The 20,994-nt window shown below is 46.2% G+C and overlaps 1 protein-coding gene across 1 annotated transcript in view; it reads right to left on the bottom strand.

Moving 5' to 3' along the window:
* Positions 1–20,994, bottom strand: part of TRPM8 (transient receptor potential cation channel subfamily M member 8) — a 227,990-nt gene that overhangs the window by 32,235 nt on the left and 174,761 nt on the right. Inside the window, exons 19-21 of the mRNA XM_063933237.1 lie at positions 18,973–19,114; positions 18,238–18,409; positions 6,913–7,090 (exon numbers count right to left, since the gene is read on the bottom strand). Coding sequence (XP_063789307.1) covers positions 6,913–7,090; positions 18,238–18,409; positions 18,973–19,114 — 492 coding nt within the window. The remainder of the gene's footprint in view (positions 1–6,912; positions 7,091–18,237; positions 18,410–18,972; positions 19,115–20,994) is intronic.

The raw sequence follows: 20,994 nt of genomic DNA, 5'->3' as shown, positions 1-20,994 counted from the left end.
TGTAATCCTTTGTCCATTGGACACAGGGATGCATCTTTACAGTACAGGAGAGGTCATAGGTTGATTTGAAAAGGTGGGCGATGTCTTTCTCAACTGTTCTTGTGGGTGGTCTCCTCTGGATTCCCGCTGCATACATAATATACAGTAAATACAGTTTATATCTATATTCTGCTTCTGCACATAACTATCCACAGGAACATGCGATCTTCCTCAAACCAACACCGGAATGTTACCCTTAAAATACCCTACAGCTGGATACCAGACACCACCTTATAACCTTAGTCTGTCCCCTCCTATCATGCAAAGGTGAATCCCTTTGTCCTGGAATCATTTAAACTGTTGATACTTGCTGATGTGGTGCAGGGGGACTATGTGTACAATGTGCACTACTTGGATTAAATATGTAATGTTTTGATAGCCCTCCATGCATTCACAAACTCCGCCGTAAATACCCATACCACGCGCAGGACCGCAGGAGCGGCCATACGCAAATTGCGGATATGTGCACGCATGGCGGAACAAGTGCACGCGCAGTGGGCATGTGTGTGTATTTTATACGTGCTGCGTGTTCTGTAATATTTTTGGATTTTGACAGTATCTTGCCCTTAGATTAACAAAAATCCTTTCCTCGTACTGTCCGTCTCCTCTGGGCACAGTTCTTTAACTGAGGTCTGGAGGAGGGGCATAGAGGGAGGAGTCAGTGCACACCCATCTAAAGTCTTTAGAGTGCCCATGTCTCCTGCGGAGCCCGTCTATACCCCATGGTCCTTACGGAGTCCCCAGCATCCTCTACGGACTAGGAGAAAAAGATTTACCGATACGTTTAAAATCTTACTTTTTAGTGTGGTAAGGGAGAAGGGACAGGACCTCCTAAGGGATAAATATCCTTTCATTCCACCATTACAGCACCACCTTGAGAAATACCCTGTTGGTCGAAACACGTCGGAGCAGTGCTCCAACCGAACTATCCAATGACGTTTTGGGAGCTCCAGTCTCTTGGACCAGCTGGTAAGACTTTTCCCAGGACTATGTACATCAATCCCAGTGGTCATTTTAGAGATATGGACATAACACCGGCACCCCCTCATAACGAACGGGACATTTGTTTTTATATTTGAAAAAGAATATGTTTGATGTTTTTCAATAAATTGTGTAACCCCCCTATACATATTTGGATCGAAACCATTACTCGTTGGATAAGCAGTGGGCTTTGTGGAAAAGATACCTAGATGTGTGGATCACACACAATTCACAAGTAAGCATTCATGTGAGCATCTATGTCTTAAAACAAACCTTTCTATGTACCGTCTCTTCATTTCTATGTAAGAGAGAAAGTGAGCAGCTTGTTTGATTGAATCACACGTGGTGAACCTCTAGAAATAATTAAGAGATCACCCCTCCATAACTATACCGGGTTGTCCCATAGCATATTATACCAATATACCTGTTACCGCAAAGGTTTTACACTATGCCATATTTTTTGTTTGCCTTGTATATACCATTTGGAGAACACACTTCATGTTGGTGAAACTCGAGGGTCCATAAAGAACCTGAAGGGGAAGTACTATCCTTATTACTTTCAGTAAAGCGCTGAATGTGTTTGGAACATGACAGTAGCTGATTGGTTGGTACTTTATCTCTCTCAACTGTATTTCTCTCCAAGTTTTATTAAATCTTCCCCTTAATGTGCTATACCTCACACTTTGAACATAGGCCCTCATTCCGAGTTGATCGCTCGCTAGCTGCTTTTAGCAGCAGTGCAAACGCTAGGCCGCCGCCCTCTGGGAGTGTATCTTAGCTTAGCAGAAGTGCGAATGAAAGGTTAGCAGAACTGCTACAAAAAAAGATTGTGCAGTTTCAGAGTAGCTCGAGACTTACTCCTAGCTAGCGATCACTTCAGTCTGTTTAGTTCCTGTTTTGACGTCACAAACACGCCCTGAGTTCGGCCAGCCACTCCCCCGTTTCCCCAGGAACGCCTGCGTTTTTACCTGACACGCCTGCGTTTTTCGGCACACTCCCGGAAAATGGTCAGTTGCCACCCAGAAACACCCACTTCCTGTCAATCACTCACCGATCAGCAGTGCGACTGAAAAGTGTCGCTAGACCTTGTGTGAAACTGCATAGGTTTGTGTGAAAGTACGCTGCGTGTGCGCACTGCGCACCATACGCACGCGCAGAAATGCCGCTTTTTCACCTAATCGCCGCGCTGCGACCGAAAGCAGCTAGCAAACAACTCGGAATGACCCCCATAGAACTTTACCAGACATGGAGTATGTATGTAATGTCTGTTTTTGGTATGTAATGTCTGTTTTTCTAAGCTAATTTATGGCCTTAGCTTAAAGGGGGATTGTATTGGGTGGAGTTTGCAATTATTGCATTCACATGGCTATTGTTCCTATTTAAAGTCTAGTATACGGCTGGATAGCCATCGGCTGGTAGTGCTGACATAAAAGTGATATTATAAAAATAGCGTTATACCTGCGTTAAACCGAAGGAAAACAGAAGTGAAACAACAACACACCAACACTACCACTAATGGTTTGCTTTAATGCCTCAAAAGTATGTAAATCATCTTATGCATATTATCTGTTTTTTAAAACCTATGAAAAGGCATCCCCAAACTGCTCACTACAGTTCTCTCTTATGCAAACTCATGTATGTTTCTTGATGTAATGATTTCTTGTAATTGTCATTGCATGTGTGGGGAAGTTGCTCGGTGAAACAGTTTATTATTGCATACTGACTGGTGTTTACCTCCTTTGAACATTTACCCATTGTGGTCAGGTGTACTATATCTTTATATTTAGTAAGGTGTAGTCATGGTGTAAAGGACCGAGTATGATTACTGATTAGTAAAAGAAAACAAATACTGAGCAACATCACCAAACAGGTAATTTCAACTTTAAACTTGTCATTTATTTTGTACGCTCTGGACATGGCTACTAATAACAAATGCACAGACAAAATTCTTAAAGCTATGTCTGCAAATGCTAGGAGCTTAGGAGACAAAATTCCAGAGCTAATTGCGATAATGACAAGGGATAACCTGGATTTTGTGGCAATTACAGAGTCTTGGTGCAATGAGAATCATGACTGGGACATAGCTATACCAGGATACAATTTATTTAGGAAGGATAGAATAGGAAGAATAGGAGGAGGGGTAGCAATGTATGTGAAAAAAGCATAAATGCTACTTTAATACAAAATATTGAAGCCAAAACTGAGGCCCTTTGGGTCACCATAGAAACTGGGAAGAAGGACATTATTCGCATTGGGGTGATCTATAGACCACCAGGCCAGGGGCAGGATTTGGACAGGAACCTATTGTTGGACATCTCTAAAATGGCTTTAAAGGGAGAAGTCATAATCATGGGAGACTTTAATTTACCTGATGTAAATTGGGAGGGGTCTTTTGCAAGTTCAGCTACAAGTGGCAAATTTCTACATTCCTTACAGGAAGCATCTCTCATCAATTGGTGAGGGAGCCCACTCGCAAAGACTCAATATTAGATCTAATTGTTACAAATGGTGATAGGATATCTGATATATATGTGGGTGAGCAGCTGGGATCCAGTGATCATCAAGCAGTATGGTTTAGTATAAAGACAGGATCCAACTCCTGCCACACAAAAACAAAGGTGTTGGATTTTAGAAATGCTGACTTTGCAAAAATGGGGAGATGTTTAAGTGATTCATTGGCAGACTGGAGGAACTTGGAAGGAGTGCAGGAGGGTGGAAAAAACTGAAAAGTGCAATACTAAGTGCAACAGACCTTTGTATCAAAATGGTTAGGAAAAGCACCAGGAAAAGGAAGCCAGTGTGGTTCACAAAAGAAGTATCAACTAGTGTGAAAGCAAAAAAGATGGCTTTTAGGAAATACAAACAGACTCAAAATAATAACGACAAAGAGGTGTATCTGGACAGACGGAAGGATGCTAAGAAAGTGATCAGACGTGCAAAGGCAGAAGCTGAGGAGAAAATGGCCCAGTCAGTAGATAAAGGGGGCAAAACTTTTTTTAAGTATATAAGTGAAAGGAGAAAATCAAATGGAGGAATAATAAGACTTAAGACAGAGAGTGAGCATTTGGTGGAGGAAGACATGGCAATAGCAGATCACCTAAATAATTATTTTTGTTCAGTATTTACTACAGAAGAAGGGATGGGGCCACAGTTAAGTTGCAAGGACATTCATAAAAATAAGGTAGATGAAAATACATTTACAGAGGAGAAGGTCCTAACAGAACTTTCAAAACTAAAAGTGGATAAATCAATGGGACCAGATGGGATACACCCAAGGATACTCAAAGAGCTAAAAGATGTGCTGGTTACACCTTTAACAGAATTATTTAACCAGTCACTAAATACAGGTGCTATTCCAGAGGACTGGAAAAGAGCAAATGTAGTTCCACTGCACAAAAGTGGAAGCAAGGAAGAAGCAAGTAACTACAGACCAGTAAGCCTTACATCAGTAGTAGGGAAAGTAATGGAAAAACTATTAAAATAAAGAATAGTGGAATATCTTAAATCAAACCACTTACAGGATCTAAAACAGCATGGATTTACTGGTGGGAGATCATGCCAAACAAATCTTATTGACTTTTTTGACTCTGTGATGAAAATAATAGATCAAGGGGGAGCTGTAGATGTAGCATATCTAGACTTTAGTAAGGCATTTGACACTGTCCCACATCGCAGACTGCTAAATAAACTTGAAAGCCTGGGGGTGGATTATAAATCAGTTAAATGGATAATAACCTGGTTGCTGGATAGGAAACAGACAGTCATAGTTAATGGAGTGCAATCTATGGAGGGAAATGTTACCAGTGGAGTACCCCAGGGATCTGTACTTGGTCCAGTTCTCTTTAATATCTTTGTTGGTTACTTTGCAGATTGTATTGAAGGGAAGATATGCCTTTTTGCAGATGATACAAAGATATGCAACAGGGTAGACACACCGGGAGGGGTAAAACAAATGATTAATGACCTAGGTAGGCTTGAGAAATGGTCAAGAACGTGGCAACTACAGTTTAATGCTAAAAAATGCAAAATCATGCACTTGGGTCTCAAAAACCCAAAGGCTAAATATAGTATCAAGGGTACTATAATGGAAACTACCGAGGAGGAAAGAGATTTAGGAGTCATTATTTCAAGTGACTTGAAGGCAGGAAAGCAATGCAACAAAGCAATGAGAAAGGCAAGTCAGATGCTTGGTTGCATAGGGAGAAGAATCAGTAGCAGGAAAAAAGAAGTGATAATGCCACTGTATAGGTCATTGGTACGGCCCCATCTGGAATACTGTGTCCAGTTCTGGAGACCCTATCTCCAGAAGGATATAAATACATTAGAGAGTGTACAAAGAAGGGCAACTAAAATGGTGCATGGCCTACATCACAAAACTTACCCGGAAAGGCTAAAAGATCTTAACATGTATAGTTTGGAGGAGAGAAGGGAAAGGGGGGACATGATAGAAACTTTCAAATATATCAAGGGTCTTAACAAAGTTCAGGAGGGAAACATTCTTCAAAGGAAAAGAAGTATTAGAACTCGAGGGCATACATTGAGACTGGAAAGGGGGAGGTTCAGGGGAAATTTAAGGAAAAATTACTTCACAGAAAGGGTAGTGGATAAGTGGAATAGCCTCCCATCAGAGGTGGTAGAGGCTAAGACTGTAGGGCAATTTAAACATGCTTGGGATAGACATAATGATATCCTTACAAAGAATTAAGGTTAAAAAAGGGTTGAGATTGCCTAAAGGATAAAATAAAAAAGGGGCAGACTAGATGGGCCAAGTGGTTCTTATCTGCCGTCAAATTCTATGTTTCTATGTTTCTATGGAGTAGTTATTCCTTGTAACAAAGCGGGGGATATATTGCATAGGTTATGTACTTAGCCAAAGAGTAGTATAAAAACAAGTGAACTACAATTTTCAGGATTGCATGTAAATGGGCTGATTTAAGATGCACACAAAACGGCTGTATTTGTAGGCAGCTGCGGAAACCAGACTTAAGGTGGGTACACACTAGTAGATATATCTGCAGATCAATTGATCTGCAGATATATCTATGGACGGTCGGGCAGTGTGCTGTGCATACACACTGCCCGATCCGTCGGGGACTGACGTCATGAACTGGGCGGACGTGTACACACGCCCGCCCAGTTCAGCTGTCAATCACCGCCGGCCGCCGCAGCATGTGTACGGGCGGTCGGCCGACCGCCGTACACACACAGCGACGCGCCAATATATCGGTAGATATATTGGCCGTCGGCTGTGCTGCACGGCCGACGCAATACGTCTGTGAACGACGGAGTTCACAGACGTATCGGCCGTACACACTGGCCGATGGTCCCGCGATATGTCGGGCGTTCAAGAGAACGGCTGATATATCGACCAGTGTGTACGGGCCTTTACACACTTATGCTATCATATATATAGAAGTAGGGTTGGACTGGCCCACAGGGGTACAGAGGAACCACCGGTGAGCACCACTGCCCGTGGGCCTATCTCCTCCGCTAGGGATCAGGTTCAAATCTGTGTACTTCAGTTATACATGGTACATAAGTTAAATTATACTGCACATATGATGTATTTTCTACAGTTGCCAATTGGTGGTAAAGGTGTATCGTAACTGGACATATGGCACTAGTTGGAAACTACGGAGCACCACGTGCCATTGATGTGAGGTGAACGTCGGTTACGAACATGTGTGAGGGCCAACCGACATGATACAGTGGAGCAGCTCACCATCAAAATGAACCTGGGGGCTACCAAACGTGTGTCTAAAATGAGTATGGGGCACCAAAGTGATTACTCTGGCTATTAGCTGATGGTCATAATGTGACTCGACCGTATATGTGCGTGTGTGTGTGTGTTAATAAAGAGTACGCAGTTACACAGTTTAGTTTGTTACTCACCCAAACATAGCAATGAGCAAGTTAACAAGCAGGATGTTGGTGGAGAGCATGTAGATACAGACCAGGGGGATTGTGATCCATTCGGGGAATCTAGGATGGTTGTCACTATCCAGCTCTACACAAAGCGGCTTAGACTCATTCCCAGTAATAGTGCAGTGGTCAAAATCAATAGTGGTGCCTAGGAGGACAGAGGACATCAGCGGTAATGATGGGACTGTAGAAGGACTGAATCAATGCACTTTGCAGACCCAGGCATGTCATTCATTAACTGAACCATAAATATTCCTGTCAGCTTTTAATTACATTTTTAAGATTTTCTTGAAGGCATTATAAGTCACTGAGTAGATTGATAGTGGAAAATAAGATTTTAAACCTACCGGTAAATCTTTTTCTCCTAGTCCGTAGAGGATGCTGGGGACTCCGTAAGGACCATGGGGTATAGACGGGCTCCGCAGGAGACATGGGCACTCTAAAGAACTTTTAGTATGGGTGTGCACTAGCTCCTCCCTCTATGCCCCTCCTCCAGACCTCAGTTAGAGAAACTGTGCCCAGAGGAGATGGACAATGGAGGTCATTCCGAGTTGTTCGCTCGCAAAGCGATTTTAGCAGAGTTGCTCACGCTAAGCCGCCGCCTACTGGGAGTGAATCTTAGCATCTTAAAAATGCGAACGATGTATTCGCAATATTGCGATTACACACCTCGTAGCAGTTTCTGAGTAGCTTCAGACTTACTCGGCATCTGCGATCAGTTCAGTGCTTGTCGTTCCTGGTTTGACGTCACAAACACTCCCAGCGTTCGCCCAGACACTCCTCCGTTTCTCCGGCCACTCCTGCGTTTTTTCCGGAAACGGTAGCGTTTTTTCCCACACGCCCATAAAACGGCCTGTTTCCGCCCAGTAACACCCATTTCCTGTCAATCACATTACGATCGCCAGAACGATGAAAAAGCCGTGAGTAAAATTACTAAGTGCATAGCAAATTTACTTGGCGCAGTCGCAGTGCGAACATTGCGCATGCGCATTAAGCGGAAAATCGCTGCGATGCGAAGATTTTTACCGAGCGAACAACTCGGAATGAGGGCCAATATGAGGAAAGGATTTTGTTAATCTAAGGGCAAGATTCATACCAGCCCACACCAACCACACCGTATAACCTGGAATATACGCAACCAGGGCCGGATTAAGCCTTGGGGGAGCCTGGGGCACTTAAGACAAGGGGGCCCCTGGTGGAAGGTTTTAGATTGTGCATACTCCCAGCATGACCCATTCCAGGAGGGACAAAATGCTTTCTATCTGGACATCCTTCTTAATGTATGATTGGTGTCACCTGTGTTGAACTACTTAATAAATAAGATGATTGCAATCATAATTTAAGATAGTATGTTATCCCTCCAGGATTGGGTCATGTTAAAATGTATGGATTGTGTATACTAAATTTAAGCCAATGGGGTATATTAGATTTAAACTAATAGTTGAATAATGCCTGAGTACTGTATATAGCTCCACCTAATTGAGAGACAACTATTTTATAAAGTTTTCTTGTAGTGGAACAAAGACAACTTAAACAACCTTAGAATACACATAGAAAGAAAATCTATAATTTATCTTGCCACATGCAAGAATAGCAGCAGCAGCCTCTATACTACTTACACACTGGTACAGGATTCAGGAGGACTCTGCATGTGTGTGTGTCTCTCTCTCTCTAGACCCTCATTAAATAACAGGTTACATAGGACCCAGACACCCAGGCAGAGAGGAGGAGAAGATGGGATCCCTGTGTCACTTACAGCTCTCTCCACCCTCCTATCTCTCCTCTGGTCAGAAAGCTCAATCTGTAGCTCATAAAACCTGATACTCTCTCTGCAATGCATACTGCCCTGCTTGCATTCTGGCTGTCTGGTTCTGCTACTGTGTGAGAGGGAACGCTAGAGATGTCGGTGTGCTCTGGCTGGAGGGCCCCCTAACAGAGGGGGGCTTGGGGTACTGTATGTCCTGCAACCCCCCTTTAATCTGGCTATGTACGCAACCAGTTAACAGTATAAACAAAAACAGTATCAGTCAACGACCGATCTCAACTGTAACACAACCCTTATGTAAGCAACAACTATATACAAGTCTTGCAGAATTTAGTCCGCACTGGGACGGGCGCCCAGCATCCTCTACGGACTAGGAGAAAAAGATTTACCGGTAGGTTTAAAATCTTATTTTCTCTTACGTCCTAGAGCAGGGGTGGGGAACCTCCGCCCCATTTGCTCCGGCCCACCCGCTTCTCTGTGAGACACGCCGCCGCTCAGTCCGGCGGCAGCGTGTCTCAGCTGTCAGGACAGGGACTCAGGAGGAGAGCGCGGCGGATGGTGGCGGCGGCATGTAGGACTAGAAACCAGCCGCCGGTTCGTGAACCAATCAGAGCTTGCGGACCAGCAGCCAATCAGGAGCCGCGGCTGCCGGTCCACGAGCTCTGATTGGCTCTCGAACCGGCGGCTGGTTTCAAGTCCTACACGCCGCCACCCAACATAGCCGCGCTCTCCTCCGTGTCCCGCCGAAAGAAGCAGCGGTAAGCAGCACGGGGACGGGGGGGCATCTGTATACCTGGCACTGTGAGGGGCAATTGTATACCTGGCACTGTGGGGGGCATCTGTATACCTGGCACTGTAGGGGTAATCTGCATACCTGGCACTGTGGGGGCATCTGTATACCTGGCACTGTGAGGGGCATTTGTATACCTGGCACTGTGGGGGCATCTGTATACCTGGCACTGTGGGGGCATCTGTATACCTGGCACTGTGGGGGAATCTGTATACCTGGCACTGTGGGGGGGGCATCTGTATATACCTGGCACTGTGGGGGCATCTGTATACCTGGCACTGTGAGGGGCCTTTGTATACCTGGCACTGTGGGGGCATCTGTATACCTGGCACTGTGGGGGGGCATCTGTATGCCTGGCACTGTGGGGGCATCTGTATACCTGGCACTGTGAGGGGAATTTGTATACCTGGCACTGTGAGGGGCATTTGTATACCTGGCACTGTGGGGGCATCTGTATACCTGGCACAGTGGGGGGGGGGATCTGTATACCTGGCACCGTGGGGACATCTGTATACCTGGCACTGTGAGGGGCATTTGTATACCTGGCACTGTGGGGGGCATCTGTATACCTGGCACTGTGAGGGGCATTTGTATACCTGGCACTGTGGGGGCATTTGTATACCTGGCACTGTGGGGGCATCTGTATACCTGGCACTGTGAGGGGCATTTGTATACCTGGCACTGTGGGGGCATTTGTATACCTGGCACTGTGGGGGCAATTGTGGATCTGGCACTGCACTATTGGGGGCATAGGTGTATCACGTCCCATTTTAATTGGCCACACCCATTTTTTTGGTGCGCGCGCCTCCGGCGCGCACACACAGTGCCTCTAAGGGGCAGACCTACTGGGGGGCAGGGTCATTTTTTAGGTTGAGAATTTTTGTATGGCCCCCGAAGGATTTTATAAATATCCAAATGGCCCTCGGTAGAAAAAAGGTTCCCCACCCCTGTCCTAGAGGATGCTGGGGACTCTGTAAGGACCATGGGGTTTATACCAAAGCTCCAAACCGGGCGGGAGAGTGCGGATGACTCTGCAGCACCGATTGAGCAAACGCGAGGTCCTCCTCAGCCAGGGTACCAAACTTGTAGAATTTTGCAAAAGTGTTTGAACCCGACCAAGTAGCTGCTCGGCACAACTGTAATGCCGAGACGCCTCGGGCAGCCGCCCAAGAAGAACCCACTTTGCTAGTGGAATGGGCCTTTACTGAATTTGGTACCGGCAATCCAGCCGTAGAATGAGCCTGCTGAATCGTGTTACAGATCCAGCGAGCAATAGTCTGCTTAGAAGCAGGCGCGCCAACCTTGTTGGCTGCATACAGGACAAACAGAGCCTCTTTTTTCCTAACCCTAGCCGTCCTGGCTACGTAAATTTTTAAGGCACTGACTATGTCCAGGGACTTGGAGTCCTCCAAGTCCCCCGTAGCCACAGGCACCACAATAGGTTGGTTCACATAAAAAGAAGAAACCACCTTAGGCAAAAATTGAGGACGAGTCCTCAATTCTGCTCTATCCACATGAAAAATCAAGTAGGGGCTCTTGTGAGACAAGGCCGCCAACTCAGACACCCGCCTTTCAGATGCCAAGGCCAGCAACATGACCACTTACCAAGTGAGAAATTTTAATTCCACCTAATGAAGAGGTTCAAACCAGTGTGATTTAATGAACTGTAACACCACGTTAAGGTCCCATGGTGCCACAGGTGGCACAAAAGGAGGCTGGATGTGCAGCACTCCCTTTACGAAAGTTTGGACTTCTGGGAGAGAAGCCAATTCCTTCTGAAAAAATATAGATAGTGCCGAAATCTGTACCTTAATGGAGCCTACATTTAGGCCCATATCCACTCCTGACTGTAGGAAGTGGAGAAAACGACCAAGATGGAAATCTTCCGTAGGAGCATGTTTGGTTTCACACCAAGATACATACTTCCTCCAGATACGGTGATAATGTTTCGCCGTTACTTCCTTCCTAGCCTTTATCAGAGTAGGAATAACTTCCTCCGGAATACCTCTCTCAGCTAGGATTCGGTGTTCAACCGCCATGCCGTCAAACGCAACCGCGGTAAGTCTTGGAACATGCAAGGCCCCTGCTGCAGCAGGTCGTCCCTGAGAGGAAGAGGCCACGGATCTGTGAGCATTTCCTGAAGATCCGAATACCAGGCCCTTCGAGGCCAATCTGGAACCACGAGTATTGCTTGTACTCTGTTTTGTCTTATGAGTCTTTTGAGATGAGAGGTAGAGGAGGGAACACATAGACCGACTGAAACACCCATGGTGTCACCAGGGCGTTTGCCGCCAGTGCCTGAGGGTCCCTTGACCTGGCACAATACCTCTGAAGCTTTTTGTTTAGGCGTGACGTCATCATGTCTATTTGAGGAAGTCCTCAAAGACTTGCTATCTCTGCAAAGACCTCTTGATGAAGTCCCCACTCTCCTGGATGGAGATCGTGTCTGCTGAGGAAGTCTGCTTCCCAGTTGTCCACTCCCGGTATGAAGACTGCTGACAGAACACTTACGTGATTTTCCGCCCAGCGCAGAATTCTGGTGGCTTTCGCCATTGCCACTCTGCTCCTTGTCCCGCCTTGGCGGTTTACATGAGCCACGGCTGTGACGTTGTCTGATTGAATCAGAACCGGTAGGTCGCGAAGAAGATACTCCGCTTGTCGTAGGCCGTTGTATATGGCCCTCAATTCCAGCACGTTGATGTGTAGACAAGCCTCCTGGCTTGACCATAGTCCCTGAAAATGTCTTCCTTTTGTGACTGCTCCCCATCCTCGGAGGCTCGCGTCCGTGGTCACCAGTACCCAGTCTTGAATGCCGAACCTGCGACCCTCTAGAAGCTGAGCACTCTGCAGCCACCACAGGAGAGACACCCTGGCCCTGGGGGACAGGCTTATCTTTTGATGTAGGTGTAGATGGGACCCCGACTATTTGTACAGAAGGTCCCACTGAAACGTCCTCGCATGGAACCTGCCGAAGGGGATGGCCTCGTAGGCTGCCACCATTTTTCCCAGAACTCGAGTGCATTGATGAACAGACACTCTCTTTGGTTTTAGCAGGTCCCTGACCATGTTCTGGAGGTCCTGGGCTTTTTCTATTGGTAGAAAAACCCTCTTCTGTTCCGTGTCTAGGATCATGCCTAGGAATGATATTCGAGTCGTTGGAATCAACTGTGACTTTGGCAGATTGAGAATCCAACCGTTTTGATGTAACACTCTCAGGGAGAGCGACACGCTTTTCAGCAATTGATCAAAACATCTTTTATTGCCATAATCATATAATGAATACTTTTGGCCACCTTAGGGTGTAACCTTGCCTCATCATAGTCGACACTGGAGTCAGAATCCGTGTCGGTATCAGTGTCTGCTATTTGTGATAGGGGACACTTTTGAGACCCTGACGGGCCCTGTGACCCAGTCAAATCCGCGGATTGACTCCCTGCTGTTTCCCTGGACTCAGCTTTGTCCATTCTCTTATGTAATAAGGTCACATTAGCATTTAAAATATTCCACATATCATACCAATCATGAGTCGGCGTTGTCGACGGAGACACCACAATCATCTGCTCCACCTCCTCCTTGGATGAGCCTTCCGCTTCAGACATGCCGACACACGCGTACCGACACCCATACACACACACAGGGATATATCTATAAGGGGACAGTTCCCCAACAAGGCCCTTTGGAGAGACAGAGAGAGAGTATGCCAGCACACACCCAGCGCCAACTGACACTGGAACCAATTCCCAGATATAGCGCTTTATATATATATATTAACCGTGTAATACACTCACTGCGCCTAAATGTGCCCCCCCCCCCCCCCCCCTCTCTTTCAGCCCTGTGTCAGCTTCTCTTCAGATCACTGTGGAGAAAATGGCGCTGGTTAGTGCTGAGAGACCAAGCTCCGCCCCCTCTAGTGGCGGGCTTCGGTCCCGCTCAAAATTACAATTAATGGCGGGGGATGTACATATCTACTGACTCCGCAGCCCATATGTGAAAAATGCCAAAACAGAGGTTTATATTGCTGCCCAGGGCGCCCCACCTACGCCCTGCACCCATCAGTGCCTGTCAGTGTGTGTAACGTGTGGGAGCAATGGCAGTGAAGATCTGAAGTCTTCTGCCGCCTTAGAAGTCTTCTTTCTTCTTATACTCACCCGGCTTCTATCTTCCGGCTCTGTGAGGAGGACGGCGGCGCGGCTCTGAGACGAACGGCAGGGGGAGACCTGCGTTCCGATCCCTCTGGAGCTAATGTTGTCCAGTAGCCCTTGAAGCAGAGCCTATCTTTAAGCAGGTCTGCTTCTCTCTCCTCAGTCCCACGATGCAGGAAGCCTGTTGCCAGCAGTGCTCCCTGAAAATAAAAAACCTAACAAAATTCTTTTATCAGAGAAACTCAGTAGAGCTCCCCTGTAGTGCACCCATTCTCCTCTGGGCACAGAATCTAACAGAGGTCTGGAGGAGGGGCATAGAGGGAGGAGCCAGTGCACACCCATACTAAAAGTTCTTTAGAGTGCCCATGTCTCCTGCGGAGCCCGTCTATACCCCATGGTCCTTACGGAGTCCCCAGCATCCTCTAGGACGTAAGAGAAAACTGACCTAACATTCAGTTATTTTAAAATGTAATAATAAGATTACCGAATGTAGAACTATAGGATGCCAAATTCAGAGAATCTGTGCTGGGAGGAAATGTAGAGCAGAGCCGGCCCTAGGCATAGGCAAACTAGGCAATTGCCTAGGGCATCTGGTAAGCCTAGGGGCACCAGCAGCTTCTGTTGATTAAAATGATATGCGGCATGCCTATATTCTGTGTGTAGCATTTCGTATGCAGATACAGCCACAGTCGCACACAGTATATAGGCTTGCTGCATATAATTTTAATCAGCAGAAGCTGCTTGTGTGTCCTAGCCACATAGCAATGCAAATAAGATGCATTTTCATAAAAAATAGGCACCCGACATTAACAGAGCTGCCAGTTGACTCACGCCAGGAATTATATGTGTCATTATGTGTATAAGGGCATTAATAATGTGCAACATATGAGTAAGGGGCACTATGTGTGTCATTATGTGTATAAGGGCATTAATAATGTGCGGCATATGTGTAAGGGACATTACATTTATAAGGGCATTAATAAAGGTTGGCATAATGTGTAAGGCGCATTATGTTTATAAGGACATTAATAATGTGTATCATATGTTTAAGGGGCATTAATGTGTGGTATTATGTGGATAAATGCATTACCAATGTGTGGCATTATGTGTATAAGGTGCTCTACTGTGTGGCCATGGCGTAACGTATAGAAAGGGCACTACTGTGTGGTCTAATGTGAATAAAGAGCAATATGGTGAGGTGTAATGTGAATAAGGAGCAATATGGTGTGGTGTAATGAGAATAAAGAGCAATATGGTGTGGTGTAATGTGAATAAGGAGCAATTCAGTATGATGTTATGTGAATTAGGGGCACCACTGTGAGGAGTAAGGTATATAAGGTAAAGTGGAACTACTGTGTGATGTAATGTGAATAAGGGACACTATCGCATGATAAATTGTGAATAAAGTTGCATTACTGTGAGGCATAATTTGAATTGGGGGTACTATTGTGTGGCCATGCCCCTTGCCAGCAAAAACACATACCTTTTTGGGCTGTGCGCCGAATGTGCACACTGTTCTTATTTAAATTACAGGGGGTAGGAAAACAAAAAAAAGGACTGCTTTGGGTGGGAGGGTGATGGTGCTGGGAAAGGGGTGCAGGGTCAGAGGCGGAACTAGCGGTGGTGCTAGGGGGCACCAGTCAAAATCTTGCCTACGGCATAATATTGGTTAGGGCCGGCTCTGATGTAGAGTACAGAGAAAACAATTACCAGGGGCGTTTTTTACCTATGGGCTGCAGACCCCTCCCCCCAGGTAAAATCCGGCACCCAGCTCACTGTTAGTGAAGCCAGATGCAGTCCTACCTGCCAGTCACAGACACTACAGGCAGTCCCATTCGGAGGTGTTTCCTCCCGCTGGGACTACCACACCGGGCTGCGATTAGCAGAGAGCTAGTTTCCTGTAGGATGTCAGCTCCCTGACTCGTCAGCCCTAGCCAGCTTCTATGGAGTGCTGCCGATGCAGTCCATAGAAGCCGGGATTTTGTGCATGTGCAGTACCGTCACCGATACTGCGAATACGCTGGTTCCCGGTGTCTGTGAACTACATAGTACAGGTGCCAGGGCCCGTCACCTGGGCGGCGGTGGGGACAAGATGGCGGACGGAGACCCAGCAGCATGACTAGCGGCAGCCCTCTTCCACCACCAAGGTAAGAGCCGCCGCTGATTAAATCTATTGCAAAAACTAAACAATAGTTTACAGCTCAAGTAACATCTCCAAGACATACCTAAGGCACTATCATAGATTGCTTAGTGCGTGATCCATGACTGCCTGAGGTAAGATAACAGGCGTATCCAAATGTCTTCAGGAATTGAGGCGTCTAACCAGAACTGGGCAACCTTTTAGGACCAGAGGACTTGCGGCTGAATGGAAGACTTTATACCATTTAAGTGGTCTATTTAATTAGTGCCGGTATTTTATCGGAATGCTAAAAACCCGATACTAATTCGACATAGAGTATTCAATTGCGGGCGAAATCGCCCGTTTTTTAATACTTTTCTGACAATGCGGATTCGACTTTTATATTTGTTGAATCCGCATTGTTGAAAACGGGACGGCAAACTGATGAAAACACGTGGATCGGCGAGTACGTGGTTTTTTTCGAAAGTGCCGTTTTTTTTTTGACAGTCGAAAAAATGGCACTTTTATTGAATAGGTCGAATGCAAATTTGACCTAAAACTATCGAAAAATGCTGGTTTTTCTGACTGTCAGAAAAACCAGCACGAATTGAATAGACTCCTAGGGAGTAAATTTACTAAGGTGGGAGTTTTATTAGAACTGGTGATGTCGCTCATAGCAACCAATCAGATTCTACTTAACATTTATCTAGCTTCTTCTAGAAGATAATAGATAGAATCTGGTTGGTTGCTATGGGCAACTCCCACCTTAGTAATTTTACCCCTAAGAGATCTCTCCATTCCGAGTTGATCGCTCGCTAGCAGTTTTTAGCAGCCGTGCAAACGCTATGCCGCCTCCCACTGGGAGTGTATTTTAGCTTAGCAGAAGTGCGAACGAAAGGATCGCAGAGCGGCGACAAACTTTTTTTGTGCAGTTTTAGAGTAGCTCAATACCTACTCACGCTTGCGATCACTTCAGACTGTTCAATTCCTGTTTTGACGTCACGAACACGCCCTGCGTTCGCCCAGCCACGCCTGCGTTTTTCCTGGCACGCCTGCGTTTTTCCGAACACTCTCTGAAAACGGTCAGTTGACACCGAGAAACGCCCTCTTCCTGTCAATCACTCTGCAGCCAGCACTGCGACTGAAATGCTTTGCTAGACCTTGTATGAAACTATATCGTTCATTGCACTTGTACGACGCGCGTGCACATTGCGCCGCATGCGCAGAAGTGCCATTTTTTTGCCTCATCGCTGCACAGCGAACGAATGCAGCTGGCGATCAACTCGGAATGACCACCCTTGTTATATGCAGAAAATTGGCATGTTTCTGGTTTGAGCTCAACCAAAGTTCTTTTTGTTATGTGCCTACTTTTATATTTATAAACATGAGTGAAAAAATGAAGACTTTTGGCAACTTTTCTCCAAGTACTGACAATATTGCACTAGTTCGTTTTTTCAATTCCTTTTTCTGTACATACTCATTTCAGAGAAGAGACAGAGAAAGGAAAATCATATTCAAGGCAAAGTTATCTGTTAAGTTAAGTTAAGGTTCATCATATCATGGAGAGAGAAAAAGCTGAGAGAGATAAATGGTGTCATTCCAAGTTGATCGCTAGCTGCATTTGTTCGCAGCGTAGCGATCAGGCTAAAAAACTGCAGTTCTGCGCATGCGTATGCGGCGCAATGCGCACGCACGTCGTACGGGCACAACGAACGATGTAGTTTTGCACAGGGTCTAGCAAACCAGGAAAAACGCAGGCGTGGCTGGGCGAACGCTGGGCGGGTTTGTGACGACAAAACAGGAACTGAACAGTCTGAAGTGATCTCAAGCGCTGAGTAGGTATTGAGCTACTCTGAAACTGCACAAAAAAAACTTTGCCGCCGCTCTGCGATTCTTTCGTTCGCACTTCTGCTAAGCTAAAATACACTCCCAGTGGGAGGCGGCATAGCGTTTGCACGGCTGCTAAAAACTGCTAGCGAGCGAACAACTCGGAATGACCACCAAAGTGCCAACCAATCAGCTCCTCCTAGGTGTCACTTTTCAAACAGGGGCAGATTCATCAAAGCTAGGAAAGGGAGATAAAGTGAAGGGAGATGAAGGGCTTATGCAGAGATGGACGTAGTGTGCCAGTGCAGACCCACATCGGGTTTACTTCTTCAAACACAGCTTATAAACTGACAGAAGCTGATTGGTTGGTACTTTATCTATCTTCACGAGTTGATCAATCTCCTTCACAGTCTGTAACATATAAATGACTGTTAGGAGCTGATTAGCTCATTGGTTGGTAGTTTATTTCTCTTCGAGATTTGATAAATTTCCCTAATAGTGCAATAATTTATGGGGTACAAAGAAGGACAATCCCACAGACATATACTGTATAAGCAATAATTACATTCTTGCTCTTTTACAGACTATCCCCACTGTCACTATTTCCTCCTTACACTATATAAGCAGAAATGGAATGGTGAAACAGAATTACCATCCACATCAGCAATGTACTGCCCAAACACAGCCAAATACGGTTCATATATAACTGAGCGGAAAATCCATTCCCATCGATGCTCATTCCATCTCAGGATTCCCTGACGCGCCACTCCGAAGGCAATCACCCAAACAGCAAAGAGGAAGAGGAAGAAGAAGACATCGATGAGCTGAGAGAAGACAAGAGGGTGAATGGGAAAGATGTAAAGGAAGATACTAGAATGAATCATTTGCATGATGTAATCCTAATATTATTTACCCAGGGCTGAAGTCAAGGTAATTAGCTACAGAAGTTGCCCCCAATCTCTCCCAGTCCATATATATGGCTGGGGATGTTGACATTTACAAAGTAGGCAAGCACAGCTGCAGCATGACAAATGCTGGGCCGCAGGCAGCAGATAGGTCTAATCCAACTGTTGACTTAATATTGGCGGTGCCTTAAACTAACCATACACACTTTCTCCATCTACCGCGACAATAGTTATTCTGCAACATTAGGGGCCAGATGTAATAGCGTCCAAGTTCGCCAGATGAGCGGGTTGCCAGCCGAACTCAAATGTTTTTTTAAAGGGGCAGTCATTTACAAGAAACGTCCGAGTTCGGCCAGCAAAAGTGTTCCCAACTCATAGCAGATGGCCATCTTCATCCTCTGATCCATGTCAATCTATACATTTATTGTACTGGGATTCCCGCAATGTAACGGTAGCATGACCCCGGCAATGTCAGTTCTCACCATTCTCTGCAGCATAATGATCTTTGGCCCGAGGTTCCGGCTGACAGTGAAGATGTGGATGAGGCGGACAGTGAAAATGATGTAATCCAGGCAGAAGATAACTCTTCCGGTGTATAGAGAGGTGGAGCTGGAGCTGTACATTCTGGGGAGAAAGAAAAAAGATGCCAGACAATGGTCCATAGCGCTGCACCTATATTCACAGACACCTGTCTATTAACACTGACCAGTGCTGCAAGTATGGCGGTACAGGACGGTACTGCATAAGAAATTTCCAGACGGTACGCAGTACCGCCGGTCCGACCGCCATTCTTGCAACCTGCTGCTGTGTGAGGGAAGGAGAGGAGAGCGCAGCGAGGTCCCTCAGTGCTCAGTCAGACTGTGGTCTCCGGCGGCGGCGTGTATCTTCTCCTTGAGGTGTCGGTTCATTAGCCAATCAGAGCTCGCGGACCGGCAGCCGTGACTCCTGATTGGCTAACGAACCAGCACCTCAATATGCGCTCTCCTCTCCTTAGCTGACACAGCAGCAGCGGGTGAGCAGCGGGGGGAGGGGGGGGGGGGTCGGTATATTGACTGTGATTTCTAGCACTTTGGGGCATATCTGGCACTGTGGGGCATATGTTTAACTGGCACTGTGGGGCATATCTGGCACTGTGGGGCATATGTTTAACTGGCACTGTGGGGCATATCTGGCACTGGGGGGCATATGTATATCTGGCACTGTGAGGCATATGTTTAACTGGCACCGTGGGGCATATCTGGCACTGTGGGGTATATGTTTAACTGGCACTGTGGGGCATATCTGGCACTGTGGGGCATATGGATAACTGGCATTGTGGGGCATATCAGTCACTGTGGGGCATATGTATATCTGGCACTGTGGGGCATATGTATAACTAGCACTGTGGGGCATATGTATATCTGGCACTGTTGGGCTTATGTATATCTGGCACTGTGGGGCTTATGTATAACTGCCACTGTGGGGCATATGTATAACTGGCACTGTGGGGCATATCTGGCACTGTGGGACATATGTATAACTGGTACTGTGGGGTATATCTGGAATTTGGGGAATATGTATATCTGGCACCGTGGGCCATATCTGGCCCTGTGGGGCATATGTATATCTGGCCCTGTAAGGCATAGGTGTATCTGGCACTAGGGGCATATGTACTGTATATCTGGCACTGGGGGCATATGTGTATCTGGCATTAGGGGCAGATGTGTATCTGGCACTGTGGGGCATGTGTATCTGGCACTGTGGGGCATATGTGTATCTGGCACTGTGAGGGCATATCTGGCACTGTAGGAGCATATCTGGCACTGTGGGGGCATATGTGTATCTGGCACTGTGGGGGTGTATCGCACTGTGGGGGCATATGTGTATCTGGCACTACTGGGGTCATATGTGTATCTGGCCCCCCATACGTGTATCATGCCCCCATTGTCATTGGCCACACCCCATGTGGCATGTAGCCACACTAATTTTTTTGGTGCGCACACACACAGTACCACTAAGAATTTTTTTCTGTCAGAATACAATGGTAGGTAAAAAATGGCGCTATTCAGTTGCTAACATATAAAATGTAATGACATTTTTTTAGTAAAAGCATAATAACATGCATAAAATAAGGAGTCCTACTGGAAGGATGGTGGGGGAGCTGCAAGTCACAAAGTAGTGGAGAGCAGTCCGGACTTACCCTGCACAAGCTCCCAGATCTAAAAGTCCTCCCTGGCCAAATCTCCACTGTCCCTGGAAGTGCTGGCACCAACGCGTTTCGGAACTTGATGTTCCTTTTTCAAGGCATATGCCTTGAACTGAATAGCGCCATTTTTTTTTACCTACCATTGTATTCTGCCTGTGATATTTTTTGAAGATTTAGGGTTACCCCTCTTTTTGGTAACAAAAGCAAGCTGATATTCAGAGACGCGCCCAGGGGTGTCTGTCACCTATCTCGTTGTAATAAATTTTTTCTACTTGCACGACTGACACTGACCCAATCTATAATACTGAACTCATGGAAA

The sequence above is a fragment of the Pseudophryne corroboree genome, chromosome 7, assembly GCF_028390025.1.
Source record: "Pseudophryne corroboree isolate aPseCor3 chromosome 7, aPseCor3.hap2, whole genome shotgun sequence".
In the NCBI taxonomy this organism is placed as follows: Eukaryota; Metazoa; Chordata; class Amphibia; order Anura; family Myobatrachidae; genus Pseudophryne; species Pseudophryne corroboree.
This window is presented reverse-complemented; position numbering and strand designations above follow the sequence as displayed.